The sequence below is a fragment of the Micrasema longulum genome, unplaced genomic scaffold, assembly GCF_059751315.1.
Source record: "Micrasema longulum isolate JH-2025_06_02 unplaced genomic scaffold, ASM5975131v1 h1tg000969l, whole genome shotgun sequence".
Classification (NCBI taxonomy): Eukaryota; Metazoa; Arthropoda; class Insecta; order Trichoptera; family Brachycentridae; genus Micrasema; species Micrasema longulum.
The window spans coordinates 280999-301278 of record NW_028278160.1 but is presented as its reverse complement, the minus strand read 5'-3'; the positions used below and the strand labels follow the sequence as shown (position 1 = coordinate 301278).

The following is a 20280-nucleotide window of genomic DNA, read 5'->3' as shown; positions in this document are numbered from 1 at the left end:
ATTAATTACTGGCTGAACCTGACAATGCTTTTCGATTGCTACAATTCAGACAATATAAGAAAGTACTTTTGACAGATTACAATAGTGTTGTGGCAGTTTTTTTTCTTCCAATTTTCGATATCGATTTCGAATAATTTTGCGTCAGATGAGGTAAATAGAAACGGGGTTTCATGACTAAATAGCTTAGTACGTTATTACGCATCGATAGTTCAACGTCAAAATTATCGTCGATTAATTTTAATGAATCGTATTGCAAGCACTTTAAAATGAACACGCACAATGAACACGCACAATATAATTTAATATTCAATATAAGGTCGATATTGTCGATCATTAGTAAAGTTTTCTGGTACATAATGGTAATATGTGGTACGTTACTATTTCGGCGACTCAACAATAAAGTACGGCATTTGTTTCCTACACTTAACTGTCAATATTTTCAGAACTGCGTAAATGAAGTATTAAATGAGCACAGTTGAAAGTTTGATATAAATTATTGTATTCAGTTTTTTTTTATAAATAAAGTCATAATAGTGACATGGGTAATGTAAAAGGAAACACAATACCTTGTAGATCAGAAAATTTTCTTTAGAATATATACCATTTAGTTTTTTTTTTGGTACTCATTTTCAAAATAGAAAAAGACCGGCAGATTTTAAATTTCTCGCAACAGAGAGGGAAAACATTTCTGAGATATGGGTTAGGCATTTACAGGGCTTATGACCATTGTCGTTTGCTGGTTTATGTGGCCACTTTACACACCGAGTAACTTTCACCATTTTGCCTGTGTTTTCGTCAACATCCGAATTTCCTCAACTCATCAATCTGTTGACTTTTGTAAAGTAAAAAGGCAACCTTTATCATGTGGGTGAAATTCATCCGGTTGAACCATTTCACCTACTAGGCAACGCCTGAAAACAGTTTATCAATTTCTATACTTCTTTTTATACCAGTTAAGTTTAATTAACAGTTATGAAATATTTGTAAATAACCACTTACCGACTTTTCTATGTCTACCGGTTTCAAAACACACCCGTCTATTCGTCAGGACACCAACTAAACCAACATGCAAACCAACAATCAAAACCCACTATACACCTTCACCATAGTTGTTGCACAAAAATATAAAACCAACACGACATGCATTTTAATAAGCACATGCACTGATTAGGACAAATATGCACTGATTAGGACAAACATACACTGATTAGGACAAACATGCACTAATGAAATTATAATATATATTTTTGTTTGAGGGGATGTAGTAGACATAGAAATGTCGGTAAGTGGTTATATACAAATATTTGATAACATTTATTAAAATGTTTGACCACAAAGTTAATGCTTTAAATATTAATAATATTAATTAACAGTGTTATAAATATGTCCGAATGTTAAATTGGGACAGAATTTATGTTAAATGACCCCCAAATAATGAAAAAAGTTTGTGAGAAATATGATAATGTTAGATATTTTCACGAAACGTATTCGCTTTTTATTTCTTAATAAATTTGGTAACTTGGATGAAACAGAATATTCAGTAAAGTCAATATGGAAAAAGTTCTTCCTATCAAAGGGAATCAATCAAAAGAGCTTTAGTAAGCTTTCAATATAGAATTACTTCATCTTGTGTAGCTTTATGCAAAAGCTTTCTACGACTTTTACGTTTGACTTGTTGCATTTACTGATTACGAGGTTTTAAAGTTGAACCGGAACAATTAGTCTTTAATATATATTATAACTACTTTATAATCAATAGGTTGACCTCAACAGAGACGAAGAAAATACTTTTGAGAAAGGAATTCGGAAGTCTAGTAATTTAAAGGGATTATCAAAACATCAATATTAAACCCTTCGCTCCCTGACACATGACGGTATTTATTAGTCCAGGGGGTGCCATTATTAATCCTATCGCGGGGAAGAGAAGAAAGAAGTTTAAGGATTTTTATTTTTGGCATGCGACAACATTTTCCTTAATATTTATCCACAATGATGATGAAACGTAAAAAAATGAACGCGCGAACCGTGGTGATTTTCATTAAGATACTTATTGCGACCTAAAGCATTACCCAAAACACTCACTAAGGTTGAATTGACCAAACCGTATGTGTTTTTTTCTTTTTATAATTTATATTTTATTCATGTTTTATTTTATTTTATTTTTATAAACATAAACGGCAAATCTGCCTTTTACAAACATTTATAATATTAACATATTTGGCTTATTTTTTATTTTTTTTTAAACATGAATTTTCTTAAACCCAAGATTTATAAAAAATAAAATAAACTAAAAATTATACGAGATTTATATTTAAAAAAATAACCTAAAAATTATACAGCATATTCAGTAGAAAGTTTTAATAATAAAACATTCTACAGTAAAACAACAAGAAAATCATAAGTATTGTTTTACACAGCTAGGCAAAGTGAACAAAAAACTGTATTTATATATATTATGAAATGCATGAATAAATAAATATAATTACTATTCACCATCTTAGAAAAAGTTCAAAAGGTTTGTTCTAAAGGAACAATACCCTATACTAAATATACCAGATATGTGGGAACAACTATTGCCGAGTTCATGAAGTCTATTTAATACGGCATTACAAGTATACACTGTCCGTGAATTGTTGCTACAAAACGGTGGCACCTGTCTATTCATTCTTCCAGGTACCCTGAAGTTGATAAGAGATAATAGTTCAGGGCAATCCCATATTGAATTTACAATTTTGAATAAATTTAAAAGGTCTATAATTTTTCTTCTATCGTTAAGTTTTAACAAATTAAATGTTTTTAGTAAATAATCGCTATTTAAAAATTCATGAATGATTCTAAGTTATAGACGTTAATTTGACGTTTCTCCCCCGTTGGAATATTCATGATAGCACCCCTGGGCCGCGATTACGAACAAAAAAATTTAGGCAACCTCAAAATCATAATTTTTAGTTATCTACTAAAAGCACGTTTTTGTATCTTCCTACATGAACGCTATGAATAGCAAAGTACTGATTCATTACAATCATATTATGATGATTTGAATGCATGACCTGTATATTTGTAGCAATCGTGGTGGAGAGTAAAACCATATTTTTAGTGGGTAATTCACAAATGCTTATTTCAAGTTACCTAGTTATTGTAATTACACCGCGATATGTAAATCTTATTTTAAAAAAAGAAAAATATTTGTTTAATTTTCCATACATATATTTACGTGACGAATGTGTGGGAAATCAATGTATGAAAGGGTTACGAATGATGAAATCAGGCGAGAGTGTAAATCTGAGTCAAGTATAATTGATAAGATTAAGCAAGGGTCTCTGAGATGGTTTGGTCACGTAGAACGAATGGACGACGAAAGAATGGTAAAACAAGTATATATGGCGAAAATGAACGGTGACGTGAGACGAGGACGACCAAGGAAGACGTGGCATGATCAGATAAACCAAAATCTTAAGTCTGGTCATGTCAAAAGCAGACAGAACCGAAGGGCATGCATGACAAGATGTATGAACTTTTGAAGAAGCTAGGAATGTATTCCAGGATAGACGTGTGTAACTCTCTGCCTACTTCTACGGGGAAATGGCGTGATGGTAGTAGTAGTAGTAGTAGAACACTTCAGCGTCTGAGCGTGGGCCATTCTTTTTTTAATTATTAATAAGTTTATAGCATATAAATATGGTATGACGTGACCATGAAAAGAAAAGAAAAGAAAAGAAAAACAAAAACAAAATTAACATATGGTGATATTATGAAAACAGGATTTATTCGCAGTATGCATTCTCCCTAAGGGTGAACATAACTTTCTAACGGGTGAAATTCAATTCTTGTCTATAAAAAAATAGATTCACTCAAAATGTTGTTGATAAAATTCATGTATATCCAAAAAAATATGTTTTTTTGGATAGCACCTAACTTCTTTATTAAAATATTCATAGTATTCGGGTTTTTTCTCGTAATATTTTCACCAAAGAATTCACATACCGCAGTATACCGGGTAAATTGGGTACATAATTTTCTTTTCAACTCGTACCGTATTATTGCGGAGGGGAGCTTAATGAAAGCTCTAGATTATCTTTACACTTTACATGAGCTTTTTACTCTCAAAGGGAGATTAGTTTCGAGTTCTGTGCTAGCTTGAATATCTTTAATATACAACTGAAAGATATTTCAACAGAGATGAAGGAAACAAACTTTGATGGATATACATAAATATCGTCGGTGGAAAGAAAAAAATTCTCAAGCGACATGCTGCAGATTTTCAGGAGAGCCAATTAAGGTTTTTTTGCTTTTTTTATTAGTAAAAAAAAATCAAAGATACCTATTATTTTTGCGCGATTCTACATAATATAAATATGAGATTTTTTATAAAATAAAAAAAAAACTTTCATTGGCTCTTCTGTAAAGTTGGCTACATGTGGCTTATGAAATTTTCAAATGTGTATGTATATAGTGACTTCTATATCAATATTAAATCCGGTTGTGTTCCCGTGGCTAGTGTTGCGGACTCACGGATCAGAGGTCCGGGGTTCGAACCCCACTCTACCCCAACTTGATGACCATTTTCTAATTGTGAGTTATTTACAATACGTTGAAAATGGCCTCAAAATCGAAATATTCGGTAAATCATAATAACTAAAATATATGTGTTTTTTTTTGTCAATAAAAAAATTATAGTTGGATATTTGAGTTCTTATGATTCACGAGTTTTCTATGAGTTGTAAACAACTATCAGAAAATGGGAATCAAGTTTGAGAAGAGTGGGGTTCGAACCCCGGACCCCTAATCCGTGAGTCCGCGACACTATTCACGGGGCCGTAACCCGGTTTATTAACCGAGATAAAGGGATTATTGGAGACTAGAAATCTAGGCATTTACAGAGCTTAAGATCTGTCATTGGCTGGTTTAAGTTATCACTTTACACACTGTAACATGAATTATTATGCCAAATTACAGGCGACATCTTTTTAAAAAGTGTTGATGGCAGTTTTCTTTCGATGTTACTAATTTATTGACAACTATTTTTAATGGCATTGCATTGTAATTGTCTTTATTAGCATTTTTACCCTGTAACGGGCATCTTCAGACCGGTGGATATCTGAAGATGCTAGTTTTAGCGACTGCTGACTGAAGCGACCAGTCTGAAGATGCCAGATAGAAGATGAAAGCGCTAATTGGTGGAGTCAATAATTAAAAGTGTACTGAATATTTTATTTTAAAGGTTTTTTGAAAATACTAGTTTTTACCTAATTGTAATATATAATTTTTATTTCCTTCGTTTCTAATGAGATATCGGCCTCTTTAGATGATATTCTAGGAGGGTTGTTAGTCAACAAATATTGAAAAATTTAATAATATAACCCTATGTCCGGATGCTGTATACCTAATCTAAGCCAGGAGAGACATGGTTGAAATGTATGAAGAGTGAAAATCAGGCTCATGAAAAATGTGCTGGTTTGATAAAATGAAACAAGAAATTTGTTGTAATGTGCGCTTTTAATATTATAATGTTGTGATGTAAATTAAAAACTTGTCATTTCAGTTTTTAAAAATGTTCAAATAATCATCCTATCGAAGAATATATCGTATGTCATTTTGTACACCTGGAGGGCAAAACGGTTTTTTGTAGCATGTTTTTGATTTGATATTTGATATGTATTCCTATTTAAAAAGTATTGATATGATAAGAAATAGCATAAATAAAATAGCATAATAAAGATAAGAAATAGCATATTTTAAATTTTTTGACCTAATAAAAAAGTGTTAACATTCCATTGAGGTATAATTAAATAAATATGGTGTTTCATAGTCGGCCTCGTGGTGTAATGTTCGGCGAGTTTGCCTACCATGCAAGAGATTTCGGGTTCGATTCCCGATATGAAATAAATATTTAAAAATTGTGTTTTTACACTAGAATATTTCATGGTCCCTGGACTGGTACCTAATGTGTAAGACTGATCACCTTACCTTCATGTAACAAAAATGATCAAAATACGCTGCGATTGGTGTACGGATACAGTGCCCTATGCATCATTAGGTGCGGAAAGGGAATGATGGTGATGATGATAATGTTTCATAGAACGATTTTTTAAAATAATTTTTCGAAAAATGAGTGTTGTCGCGTGAACATTGCCGTGCAAAACGCGTAGTAGAGTAAAAAAGTCTAACTGTCTTTTCCAGTTTACGGGAATCCAAAGCTGGATGTTGCGCCTTTTTACGCTGTTACAGGTTAACTGTCTACAAGTTAGGTTCCGGAAATTAGATTGAACGGAAAATATACATATATGTATATCAAAAAAAAAAATCAAAGACAAAAACTTGAGTTCTTATTATTTACTCAAATATTTCAATGTTCAAATCATTTCCTAAAAGGCTTAAATCGAGTTGTGGTAGAGTGGGATTTGAACCTGGGACCTTAGGTCCGTGGGTCCGCAATACTACCACGGAACCACAACCCGGTTTTTGTGCTAAGTAGAAATTCGATTACCTGTCGGTACTCTGTTCCGAGCACGGAGAGTATCATCCCTTAAGTCTTTTATGCGTGGAATTAGAATTTACCCAGCTGTTAAATGTTAGCACCTAACGCGGCGGTTAGCTTTTGCTTTGGGGCCGCCAATATATTTAATTAGGAACTGGAGCATTTTATGCTACTACCACTCAACATTAGTGGCCTAAAACTTCTGTATTCTGCGAAAATACTAAATTTTATTTATTATACTTATTTATGCTTCAGTTAGTTCATAACATCTAAAGAACTAATATAAACATTAATAACATTACAATTTTACATTAAAATTTCTCAAAAACATATTTTTCTAAAGCATTCTGAAATATTTCAAGGATTTACATTTATTTTATTTCTTCGGGTAACTCATTGTACAGTTTTAATCCCTCGTGGAATGAGTTTAGAGACTCTGTTTTTCTCCTCATTGGTAATCTATTTATCCATAATAATAAAAATAATCTTATCTTTTTTATCTCTAGTTTCGTAGGTATAATATTGTTGGTTAAATGTGACTACATTTTTTATTTCATTCATCCACTTAACACTCTTAGTACCGGCCGAATACACATAGAATTTACCCTGTGCCCGGCCCATTTTTGTGAATTTTCATGCTTTGTGAAGGGTTTCTCAAACGTGTCATAATTATGAAAATGCTAGGTTAAATTCTTCTTTCTCATATTTTTTTGAAACAGTTTAATAAGTCATTTTTGCATGATAGTTTTACCAACAAAGCCACATTGCAATGCTCGCACATATACCTACAGCGTCTCACTCCTTTTTTGTACTTTGTATCCCGGAGCCGTGTAAACACGTGATTAAAATAACCACGCGCTGTGTCCCGGTCCCGTGTTTTCACGTAGTTTACCAGCAGTGAAAACGTACTAATAAAAGTCACTAGATGTCAATAAAATACACTTTTTTGAACAGGTGGTAAATCACGTGAAAACACGGGACCGGGACACAACGCCTGGTTATATAATCACGTGTTTACACAGCTCCGGGATACAAAGTGTAAATTATTTTTTGTATAAAAATTGCTGCATTATATTTTATTTGTTGCTGTGCTGTGAAGAATTCAATTTAGTATATATTTCTACATTAGAATACGCATTTCTTTCAAGTTTTATCCTCATTGCTTTTTTTGAAGAATTTGTTAAATTTAACACGTTTTATTAAATCTATAAACGTTTATCTTTCATATAAACATTGAAATTAACTGTATTGTCTTTGTTTACTTCCACACGCAAAGTTACAAATACAATACATATTGCAATTTCATCATCATACCTTATCTATACATAATAGTTCATAGGGCATATCAACAACAGTGCCTTGATGAACTTAATTCGACTTTGTGTGGCCGCAGTTCGATCAACGACGAATTTTGCGAAGGTCGTCCAAAATCGGTTGTTGTTCCGAAAAATATTGAAGCTGTGCATCAACTGATAATGGAAGATCGTCATTTAACTTACCGTGAGATTTAGGCATCCTTGGGCATAAGTGGAACCAGCATACAATCAATAATACATGAACATTTGGGCGTTAAAAAAATCTGTTCACGTTAGATTCCACATAATTTGACAATCGCTTAAAAAAATGCTCGTGTCAAATGGTCGAAAGAAATGTTTAAAAAATATGATTGCGGTGCTTCAAAACATGTTTTTAACATCGTGACAGGTGACGAATCTTGAATATATTAGCATGAGCACGAAACGAAACAGCAGTCGATGATATGAGTGTTTTAATATGAGCGAAAAAGTTGTTGCGGACTTCAAAACAAATGGTCGTCTGTTTTTTTTCGGAAAACTGGACGTGCCGCACCGTATCTTTGGTACAACGTAAAACAGTTAATTCTGAATGGTACACAACCATTTGTTTGCCAAAAATCTTCGCAGAAATAAGGAAAACCAACCGCCGACAAAAAATCATTTTCCACCACGACAATGCTAGCATCGGCACAATCAATAGAATATTTAACCGGTCAAAACATCGAATTAATGACTCATCATTGGGTACCCAATTACTTATTTTTATTGCAGAACATCAAAAATAAGTGCGAGGTCAACATTTTTCGGCACCTGAAGAAGTTGTTGATGCGTTTAAAATGCACGTTTCAGAGGTACCTCAGTCTGAGTGGCAAAAGTGCTTTGAACATTGGTTAAAACGGATGCAAAAGTTTATTAGTAATCGTAGATATTCATTTGAAAAACAATAAAGCCATTTCCGATGGTAAATTTTTGTTTTTTACTAAAATCCCGAAATTTAAAAGGCAACCCTCGTATATAAAGATAAGGAACAATTAAAGCATGTTTTATCAACTTTATAAACTAACGGATATGTTAGGAGTTAATATAACATTAACATGTGTCCATTTTTTTCCAAATTTGAAAATTTGCACCAAAAGTAAAACAAAATGGTAAAAGTTTAACTCATTTCAGAAAATTTATTCTCTCGATTGAAAGCGAATAGAAAGAGATGTCGAAAATACTCACTTTTATCTACTTAACATTCCGTTTTGAAGCCTTGGATCAAAATAAAATAATGTGTGTAACGCCAAAAGAAAACGCAATATCTTATAGAGCAGAAATTTTTATTTAGAATGACGTATAATCATTAACTTTTTAAAAACTTTTGATGCCCATCTTTACATTTGGAAAAAAACAGACACAACTTTTGTTAAAACCTAATATGTATATTTACAACAAATGAGATACTTTGCGATAACAGTAAAAATCCACGTCGAAAGTTGTAAAAAATAATCGCACGAAAATGCTGACGTTTTAATTCTATTTTTAAACTGATATCAAATTTTGAAAAAACTATAAATTACAGACTATAACAATTGAAAATAGCTACCGTATAAAAAACTTTCTGAGTAAATATAGCTTCTAAAGTGTCAAAGTCTACGAAAGAGGTGTCAGTTCCCAGACAGCAGCACCAGTGTTGCCAAATCTCGAAATATAAAAGGCAAACCTCGTATTTTTTAATCTTTTCTGTTTCTATTGAATGTATATATTTTTTTAATTTTCTAATTTTATTATTTTCTTTATTTTAAAATATATATTATAAAGTAATGCCTTGTAGGAGAAGACCCGTGCTAAGGCTGACTAACATAAATGTTTATTTATAAATCTTCATATTCATACACACACACACGTGTGCACCCTTATAAACATTCAAATTCATACACAAATACATACACGTACATACACACACACATGCATATATACATACAGATATGTATACATACACATACACCCATAAATATTCATACACACATATATATATATACATAAACACCTTTACATACACACCCTTAAATACACATACATACATACACACATATATATACACATATATATATATATATTTATATATATATTTATAAATTTTATCCTTCTTGTCATTGTATTGTTTAGTGTTTAAATTGTCGTGGATAGTATATAATCTTAATCTCTCTCTGGGTCGTTGTCTACAAATATTTGCGTATTCAACATATTTTAATTGTTTTCGATGATCATTCAATAAAATAATCATCTTAGGGGCGAATTCCTCTCTCATTCCATTTTTAGAAAAGGTTATCCATCTCGGCTATAACATTTGTTGATCTTAATTTATCTTTTTTTAGGTAATAAGGCTGACAGCGGCTCTGAGCGGGAGGTCCGGCGTGAGGACGGGGAGCGCCTAGCGCGGGAGTACCGCGTGGCCTTCATGGAGACCAGCGCCAAGACGGGCACCAACGTGGAGTTGGCCTTCACGGCCATAGCGCGCGAGCTGCGCGCGCGCGCCGCGCAGCAGGCCGGACAGCCCGTGCCCGGGGACGCGCAGCAGCGCTTCTGCGTGCAAGACTATGTCAGGGACCAGACTCAGAGAAGCGGCTGCCCACCGTGCAACACGTGAACAGAAAGAGGACGAAAATTAGTCAATCTGAAAAGAATCTGTAGTAAGGGAAACGCGTACAAAATGGCCCCTAGCACATAATTTCAAATTCACATTTTTTTCCTTTAATAAGGCACTTGTTACGCAGTTACGCACAAAAGGCGGTTATTATTATGCGTGGTGTCGTACTCGCAAAAGTCCACAGTGGTATGTTTAAATTCGCCATTTTCCATTAGGACAAATGCAAAATTTGGTCATGTTTGTAACTCAATGTATATTAACAATGAGTATTTGGTATTTCCAGTATTTTTATAGCATTTGCTCACTCGACTGTAAAAATAAAAAACAACACTATAGCATCATAGTGCTGTGTTTTTCTTGATATTTTACTCAATTGATTTCTAAGAATACTGAAGTTTGTGGTATTTCTCGACAAAAATAATCGTAGAGATACTGCAGTGTTTTCCTAAGAAGGAGAAAAAAAATGTGATTAACATAGCCGGACCGAAGGGGGGGATTCGAATACCCCATGGACCGATTTTAATTCGATAAGTCAAGTGTTTTTAAAGCTATTTGCCGTATATTTTTTGCAATCGTGAAATTAATAGAAAGAAGCATTTTCCTGTTTTTGTTTTTAAATTTATGTTTTTTTTATACTAAAACAAAAAAAGACGTTAATAATACAAGGGTTAATTTAACTTTATGTACATAAGCATTCGGCAAACTAACAGAAATGAATACAATACACGAATGAGTAAAATATGTGTACGCGAAAACATAAATAAATTATTGCACGGTCATAAACACTTCCAACGTTTTATTCTCCTGACGCCATGTACAAGTAGGCGCTGGGGTTGTTTGGTCTCCCCGTTCGGATCATGTGTATTTTTTGGATGCTTAGTGAGGGAAAGGTCAAACTGCATTGATAACTCAAAACAGCTAAATTAAGACATAAGATATTGTACTTCTGGGAGTGCGATATATACAGCGCCATTTTGTGAAAATCGTAAGGGCGCATGTCCCTACATCGTTGCATCGGTAGATGAATTTATAATTTCTTGATTACGGTTTTGGTTATTAATTATTTTAGAAACCGACAATGTGCGATTTGGGATATTTTGTCTAGTACAGTCAGCGTTGCAAACACTACCGATTTTGAGAGCATTCTACCAATCTACCGATCTACCGAATTCGAGGGAAATTATATTGGCCATTGGCCATTTTCATGAAATATCAGCAGCCACCCCTTACCCCCGCCGCTCACCACAGTTTTGTTACTGTTTCTGGTATGCAACCTCCCCCCCTCGCCATTAAAATTTAAAAAATGTATTTTTTGTGAAACTGTTCTAACTGATAACGAATCTGCCGATTTATTTTTCAGAATCTACCTATTTTTTAATGATGGCGGTTGGCAACGCTGCTTACAGTACCTCTTATTTTTCTAAGAACGGTCGCTATCTGACAAAGGAATAAAAACAGTAATATTAAAAATATTTTAACTTGAATTCACACATAACGTCAGTAGATATTATAATATTATCTTCAACTGAAAGGTCATAGAAGATTGGCTGATTTAAATAATAGGAACTTTTAGATATTCGAGTAATTTGTCTTGTCCAATTTGAAGATATTACCCATAACTTAAAGGACGCCTCATAGCTTAAGTAAGCTCCTCAATCTAACATACTTTACTAATTTTCTGCGAGGTCTGACTACCAATCTATCAAAATCTTTTATGCTAAGAAGAAGGAATATGCTGACTCCTAAATTGAATCCACAAAATGTCAACTTTAGTCCCGTAAATCAACTTTTTATGGAAAAATATTGTACGGTTTGCATATAATATGTATGTCTAACTAAAACAATGTATTGTAAACAAACCATGTCATCATAGTCGCGGAAAAGTCAGACCATAGTTCTTAGAAAAAATATTGTACCCACTGCAAAGTTGTTTAACGATCGAATAAGAATGTTATCACTAATTTGTTTGTAAAACATCTGTTATTGAACTAGGTAGAACCAATTATTTACTATTAAAATACTTTTTAATACAATGTAAAATACTATCTTAAATGTTGTTAATCAAGATAATTATTATTTCAATTAGATGCCCTGATGTTGTCGCATTATTACACAAATAAATCAAAAGGTCAACTCTTTCAAGATTTCTTCTAGTAAAAACTTTATCTGCTTATACGGGGTAAATTGCTATCCCAGTAATTGAATCCCTTAAACTGTAAGAACGGAGATTCAAATAAATTATCAATACGAGAAAATTGATACTTAAATTGAATATTTTGAAATATATATTATTATAACAAGATTTATCTCTAAATTAAAAAATATATATTTACGAGAGATGATGAAACAGCCGACTATCGCCGTTTTACAATCAAACTAAATAAACTGTTTTTTTAACATGGTGTGACAGGAGGATATTAAAAACATCCTGGGTGGACAGAGTCCGAAACGATGACGTTCTTTGACGGATGAAAAGGGGTACTGAATACCAAAAAGAAACGAAAACTTCAGTACTTTGAGCATGTAGTGAGCGGCAAAAAATATAACATTTTACGGGGAAGTATTGAAAGAAGACGCAGTGCAGGTAGAAGGCGCATCTCTTAGTTAATGAACTTGCTTGACTGGTTCCATTGTAGCACTTGGTCCTTGTTCAGGGCAGCTGCCAACAAAGTAATAATTTTTGCGATGATTTTCGAAAGATGGGAAGAAGAAACTCAAAATTGTCATTTTAAATCTATGTCTAGGGGTTATTTTGTACACAATTCTCGCATATCTACGGAATATATAATATGCATCTGCACATTTCATAAATTACGCTTTTTAATATTAAAGCTGAGGTAGTCGTTTTGTTTAGTATGTTTTATATAGGTTAGGTAGGCTGGTACAAGAGTCCGCGGCTTTGGGTTTTAGAATTAATGCAAATAAAACGAGTTAAAAAGTTAATTTCAACTCCTCGCTATCTAGCTGTTACAATAAAAAATGCGAATAGTCTAACTCTTACCTATTACAACACATAATAAAAAAGTCAGTGCGCGCACTCATAAGTGCCCCGAGAGTGCGCAAGAGGGTGTACACCAGTCCGCAAACAGTATATGGGGCGATAATCAAAGACAAAAATCACAAACATAATCTCCAGATTCCAAATAACCAGTGCATATATCGTGCTACCATTCCTAGCATATTTTGCACTGAATCAATGGTTCCTTAAATATTTCTGCGCAACCTGGGCAGTTCCAGATTTATTCGGTTTCTTCTTCGTTTAAGTATTTCTAGTTGCTTTATCTTCTTCTAATTTATGCGCACTTTTGCACAACTGGCGAATATTTTGTCAAAAACATACGACTACCGCCATCTAATGAAACCTCTAAAATTTTGGTCGTATGACAGCTGATTAGATAGATTTGTAATAGAAACAACAATACAAAAACAATATATAGCATACAACCTCCACATGAGAGAGTTTCCTGAAAAGATACTTATTATAACGAACAAGCGGAAAAACGATTCTCTTACTTAAAATCGTTTATTTTCACCTAGCAACACTCATCAGGCAACGGCAACACGGCATCACTTTATTTTACCACTTGGTGATTGAATTTCTTACTAAACGTAATAGGCGGTAAGTTTAAATCGAAGAAGCGCTCTTGTACCACCCTACCCTATTCAAATTTAGGACTTTATTAGTCACTGATTAAAATCAGGTGAAACATCAAGTGATGAATATTTCAAATGTATTATCATGTTCAGTAAACCTATCAGCATCGTTTATCAAACTTGAGATTGATCTTTTTGTTTTAATTATACAGCTTGAAAAGGAAAGCGTTTTAGCATTTACTTTTTGTGTTCAAAAATGTGTTTTTTTATGTGCCGTTGCTGTGACTATGTTTTAAAACATTTGGGATCAATAGGGGAGAAAGAAAATTTTATAATATACGAGGTAGCTCAATATTATATAACTGCTTGTAAGTAGAACTCGATATAGTAATAAAAATAATTGTAAACCGTATTTTACTTTTGTAGCTTGAAAGCATATATATTTAATTATAAGTAATTAATTATAACATATAAATAATACATATATCATCAGTGGATTAAATTCTTCCATGATGTATGGAAAATTTTATTGGATTGATCCTAATAAACAAATTAATTCTTTTTTTTATGACGGATATTGACGAATTAAAAATATAAACAATGTTTTTAACAAAAAATCAAATTCATCCCTTCTCCTGTTAAAATATGATAATCATATATGTTGTAACATCATAACCAGATTAATTTGGTTCATCAAAAAGACAGAGTACAGAAAAAAAATATTTATTCATGGTAATATTATAAACGCGAAGGTGTGTTTTGACAGCTTGCTTGTATTTCTTTCACGTTGCAACGGAGCTACCGGTTGGATATTTGTTTTCGTACGGATAGCCGAAGAGCTGACAAGTGTCACAAGCTACTTTTCACATCACTCATCACAAAATCACTCCTTCGAGAAATTCTTAATGGAAAATTGCGTTCTTATTGGAAAATCATTAAATATGAAAACAGAAAAACGATGGTAAACGATAACAGAATAACCATGGAAAACGATGAAAAGTAAATTAATATGAAAAGAATGAGAATAACGATGGTACGTAGCCATAGACTAACGGGTTGTCGTTTTGCATGGCGGTAGTTGGATGACCGGCAAACAATACAGGCTCCTTTTTATTCCGAGAAAATATATCATTCCGTCGGGGATATTCTTATTGCTAAACAACAGAACTAATTAATTTAATAATTTCTCCCTAATATTACGCGAGCGAAGCCGCGGGTAAAAGCTAAATAGTTGTAATAATAATTATTATATATACAATGTATAAATATCATTATCCGTATAATAAACATATTTTTTCTATTACCTAAAAAAATCATTTAATGCATTAAAAATACTTAGGAAGATAAAAAGAGAATTTTTTTCCATTTCACAGAAGTTGTGAATAACTGTTGCAGTTAAATGGAACCTCTGTTATTTTATCCAAGAGTCTTCAAAATTACCACTACCTCGCTATTTTGAATAAAAAGAGTATATTTATTTATTTATTGTATTTTTGTGGTTGGGTTGCTCGAAAAAAAGAAATGTTGATAAAATAGTTATTTGGCGAAACGTTAATTTGAATGGAAATAAAAAAAATGTCTTTCGGTAAACAAAAACATGAGACGAAGGGGGGTCTTATCAAGAATCAGTAAGAATTTTGTCAGGCATGGGTTTTTTTTCATTCGAGACATTTTTTATACAAACCTTTAATTTCTTTTAATTGAAATATACACTTTTTCCATTTATCTGCCTCATTTCGACAAGCTTTTACGGGTAAGATTTTTTTATAGTTATTTTAATAATATTCTATGGAGTAATAAAAAAATGTATTTTAGATATATTTTGTCATTCGCCATATAAAATTCACCAGAAAAAACTTTCAAATCTTAGGTAAATTATACATTTTTGGTAAATATTCTGTATAATAATTATGACATCAACAGAAGTTGCAAACACGAGTTTTTTGAAATGTATAATATGTGTAAATCTACATCCTCAAATGTCTATTTAATTTTATTTAGGTACAAATATTTAAGTCACCACCGGAGTTCGTCAAAGTTGCGTCCTCGCACCGTTCCTTCATCCAAAGGAAGTCAATTCCACTAGATCAAGGAACACCCTTCCCAAAGACACTGCCGCCTAGAGTATGCCGATGATGCGGTTAAAGTTGACAATTCAGTCATGGGTCTTCAGGTCACTTAGATAAGCCAAATACGTACTTTGCATGCATGGGTTTGAAAATAAATATTGCAAAAACCCGTGTACCGTAACACTTCATGTTTTGATCCTCAAAATCCCTTGATTCTATCGAATCAAATTATCGAAAGGGTCGATATCTGGAAAATAATATGTTATCGAAAATGGCAGCTTTCAAAAAGAACTGGGAGTGCGGCAAGGAATTGCAGACAACAGTGTGAAGGCTGTCTAGACATCGGATATTTACTCAGTGAAAACCAAATGCCGCCTATAATACGCCTGCATAACACCTATTCTTCTCTGCGGGTGTGAATCATGGCACCTCACTATGGCCCAAAACAGCAAAATTCTGAGTTTTGTGAATAGGTGTCTCAGAAGAATTTTAGGTGTGCGGTGGTTTGACTTTATGAGGAATGAAGTAATAAGGGAACGGACGCAGCAAACTCCGGTGACAACTGTCATCAAGCGGAGGCGATATAGTTGGCTGGACCATATACTGCGGATGCCTCCTGAGAGCCTTAGCCACGCTTGCATACTTTACAAGCCATCAGGTTCTCGACGTCCTTGAAGTCCACTGCTGACTGTTCGTCGGCATTTTATTACAGTAACTACGGGACGCGAACCTGACTTGGGAGCTGACAGCTGACAGACATGCGTGGATGCTCTTTGTGGACATCATATGCTCCAACTAGTGAGCGGACATGGAATGATGATGATGATGATACATATTTCTTGTTTAATAGTTTACATATTATAAATTATACATTTGTTTACTAATTGCGGTGTGCTAAAGTACAAAATGGAATGTATTTTTCCAAGAAAAAGTATTCAACCATTTTGGATCAAAAATGCTAAGTACGAGTATTATGAATTCCCAGAAAAAAATATTTTTAAAAATGGAGTACACTTTACCGGCAAAATGGAGGGATTTATATGACTGGTTAATCTTTTAGGATTCAATTCTTCCGCATTTTATTTTTTGTAGGGTCAGAAAGGGTTTTGAACCTTTAAAATGCTTTTCTAGTCGTATATCGTTAATAATAATTAGTCATCCGAACGGTTTATCGGCGGCATACAAATCTGCTAATCGAATTAATCAATAATTTGCTATCGAGTAAAAAGGTAATGTGCTACAAACGCAATGCTAAATATTATTTTATAGATTTATTGATTCAGCCTACTCAAATTTTACATTTGAAAATTTGAATACTCGTATGAAATTTAAAGAATACTTTTTACCGAGCAAGGCACGAATACAATTTCGTACCAAAACTCTTTTTACGAAAATTATCGATAAAGATATTTTGATTTTCATAAAACCATCGTTATCACGTAACCGGTAAAAAAATATTTAAATAATGAAATCATGCTTATAATTTTTTTTTAATAATTAATTTATAAACACGTGAAATAAAAAATAAAAAAACAATAAGTAACGTATTATTTCAATGATAAATAATCTAAACTTCTAACTCAATTGGTGACTGACATTTTATTTAAGTTTTTAAATATCGGTCATATTCATTGGAAATCTCAATTTAAATCTTCATTTAATTTTCGTAAGTATTATAATTAGCTTTGAAAGTTTTTTTTTATATTACATACCATCATCATCATTATTCCGTTTCTGCGCCTAATGGTGCAAAGGGCACTGCATTGGTACATCAAGCAGCGTATCTTAATATTTTTTCTAAATATTGATAACTCTTGCTAAGCAAGTAACCACTTAAACCAGCCAATGAGCCAAACCTTGAAAATGACTAAACCTCCATATTTCCTTCTCCAAAATGTTCTCTATCTATGTTGTAATTTGTTTATCTTGCTAAGTGGTATAAATATATTTTTTTTGTGTTTTTGGTACTTGTAAGTTTTGAAATATATTTCATATTTAGTTCTTATTCAGGCCAACCTATTGTGTTTTTTTATTTATTTTGATTCCGCAGAAACAAGTATTAAAAAAAAACTGTAATAATCTCAGAGTAATAATGCGCCAAGCTAAAGAGGAGCCCAAATGTAGGAAAACCATTTTATGACTATTGGGTATTAAGTTAGCTACAGTTCGCAGCAAATCAATGGGCCGTACTCAGATCGAGAATTGCCAAATGGATATTTATTTACATTGTAAATACTTTTAAATATGTACCTGTGTATTTATTATTGCAGGGTTATTCCAATTTATTTTTCAATAATTCGCCTTTATTTATTTTATAAAACTGAAAATATATGTGTGCGTTTATTTTTTATTTTATTTATTCATTTAATTCACAATATACTTATTTACATTTATTGAGACATAAATCTCAACTCCGTGGAACCAAAGCCCTTGTTGAGTTTGTTTGTTTGTCTATCACATTTCCGAAACGGTGAGTCGTAGCGCCCTGAAATTTGGACACGTCGTTTTAGATGCGATTTCAAGGTTAACGTTGCTATTTTCGAGTAAAACTTTAAATGGATGCCTAGTGCGGCCTTGACATATTGCCCGTAATCAACTGTCATTATCAACAGTAAACATACTTTGATTCACAAATTTATCCCCTAAATTGAGAAAAAACAGTATTTGAAGTAAATATGTTGATATAAGGAAATTTTTTGAGCAACATAATACACGTGTCGGGACAATAAATGTCAAAAATCAATGTAAATCATGGGAAAATATTCGAAATCAATTACCTGTGAAAACTGTCTCCTTTAACACCTTTGACGCTCCTACTGTTGTAACAAGGTTGTAACCAAACGTACTGCAATTCACCATTGTCGATTTTTATTTTTTATAGCGTAAATATCCAAGTTATTTATAAACAAAGCCAAGCACAGCGACAAAAGCATCCGATAGAAGCGTTATGCATATGTTGTCAAACAAAACAAAATAACCGTCAATTTGTTGCTAACCAAAATCGCTTGCGTACTATGAAACATAGTGATAGGTATTCTCTATAGGTTGACGCATTATTACTCTGAGGAAATAATGGATTATTTGAAAATAATCTAATAAATACAAACATTGTCTGAGTGGGGGGGATTAATGGTTTTAAATATGTAAATAAAATAAATTAGTATTAGCAGGTGTTAAAATACCAAATCAAATAATTACATTTTACCTTTATAAGATGACCAAACATATATACGTGGGTAAGTACCACCTTTTAATATTGATGTTGACATATCCTGCTAAAGCTTTTATTTGACTGGTCAGTAATATAAAATATATTAAAAATAATTTTAATGGATTTAATAATAAAAATAAAATGCGATCTCTCAGGTGAATGTGTGGTAAAACTATGTACGATAGGTGCGCAAATGTCGAGATCCGTACATTATGTAAGGCTGAGATGAGCATTATTGACGAAATCAAGAAAGAGGCTCTGGTTTGGACGTGTAGAGCGAATGGACAACGAAAGAACGGCTAAAAATATTTACGATGCTAATGTTGATGGATGCAGAAATAGAAGAAAACCGAGAAGACGTGGCGTGACCAAATCCAACAAATGCTTGAAGACGCACATTTACGTCGGAATAATCGGCGCGCGCGCATGAAAAGATGTATGAATGTAGAGAAAGCGACATCTGTATGCAAAGACAGAGAAAATGGCGTTCTATCGTCTCTGCCTACCTTTGCGGGAAAACGGCGTGATGGTATGTTGTAGTTGTAACAAATGTATGGAAAACATTATTAATTTTATGTGTGACATTACAGTAATATTAAACTGATTAAGTTTTCGTATCTCCCAACAGCCACGTTAGGGTAAAATTTAATTCCCTTTTCGCACCTAATGGTGCATAGAGCACCCCATTGGTATACCAATAGCAGCGTATCTTGATCATTTTTGTTACATGAAGGTAAGATGATCAGTCTAACTCTTCAGGTGCCAGTCCAGGGACTATGAATTATTCTTGTGTGAAAGTACCCTTTTAAATAAATATTTCATACAAGCCATCACAGTTTTAAAAATTATTTATGTATTTATGATTTTCGTGAGAGCGGTTAAAAAAATTTGACACTACGTCACAACTTGATAAGTACTAAGTACAAAAGTATGTAATTTAGGTTGGTTATAAATATGATTTTTTTAGACCTGTACAAAAAAGCCCATTTATAACTTTTTCA

General features: G+C 32.9%; 1 protein-coding gene across 1 annotated transcript in view; it reads left to right on the top strand.

Annotated features, from left to right (window-relative positions):
- LOC148277852 (ras-related protein Rab-37-like) overlaps positions 1 to 11860 on the top strand; it is an 85845-nt gene extending 73985 nt beyond the window's left edge. The window contains exon 6 of the mRNA XM_088232287.1: positions 10134 to 11860. Within this exon, the coding sequence (XP_088088413.1) occupies positions 10134 to 10405 (272 nt within the window). The 3' untranslated portion in view covers positions 10406 to 11860. The remainder of the gene's footprint in view (positions 1 to 10133) is intronic.
- The last annotated feature ends 8420 nt before the right edge of the window (positions 11861 to 20280 follow it).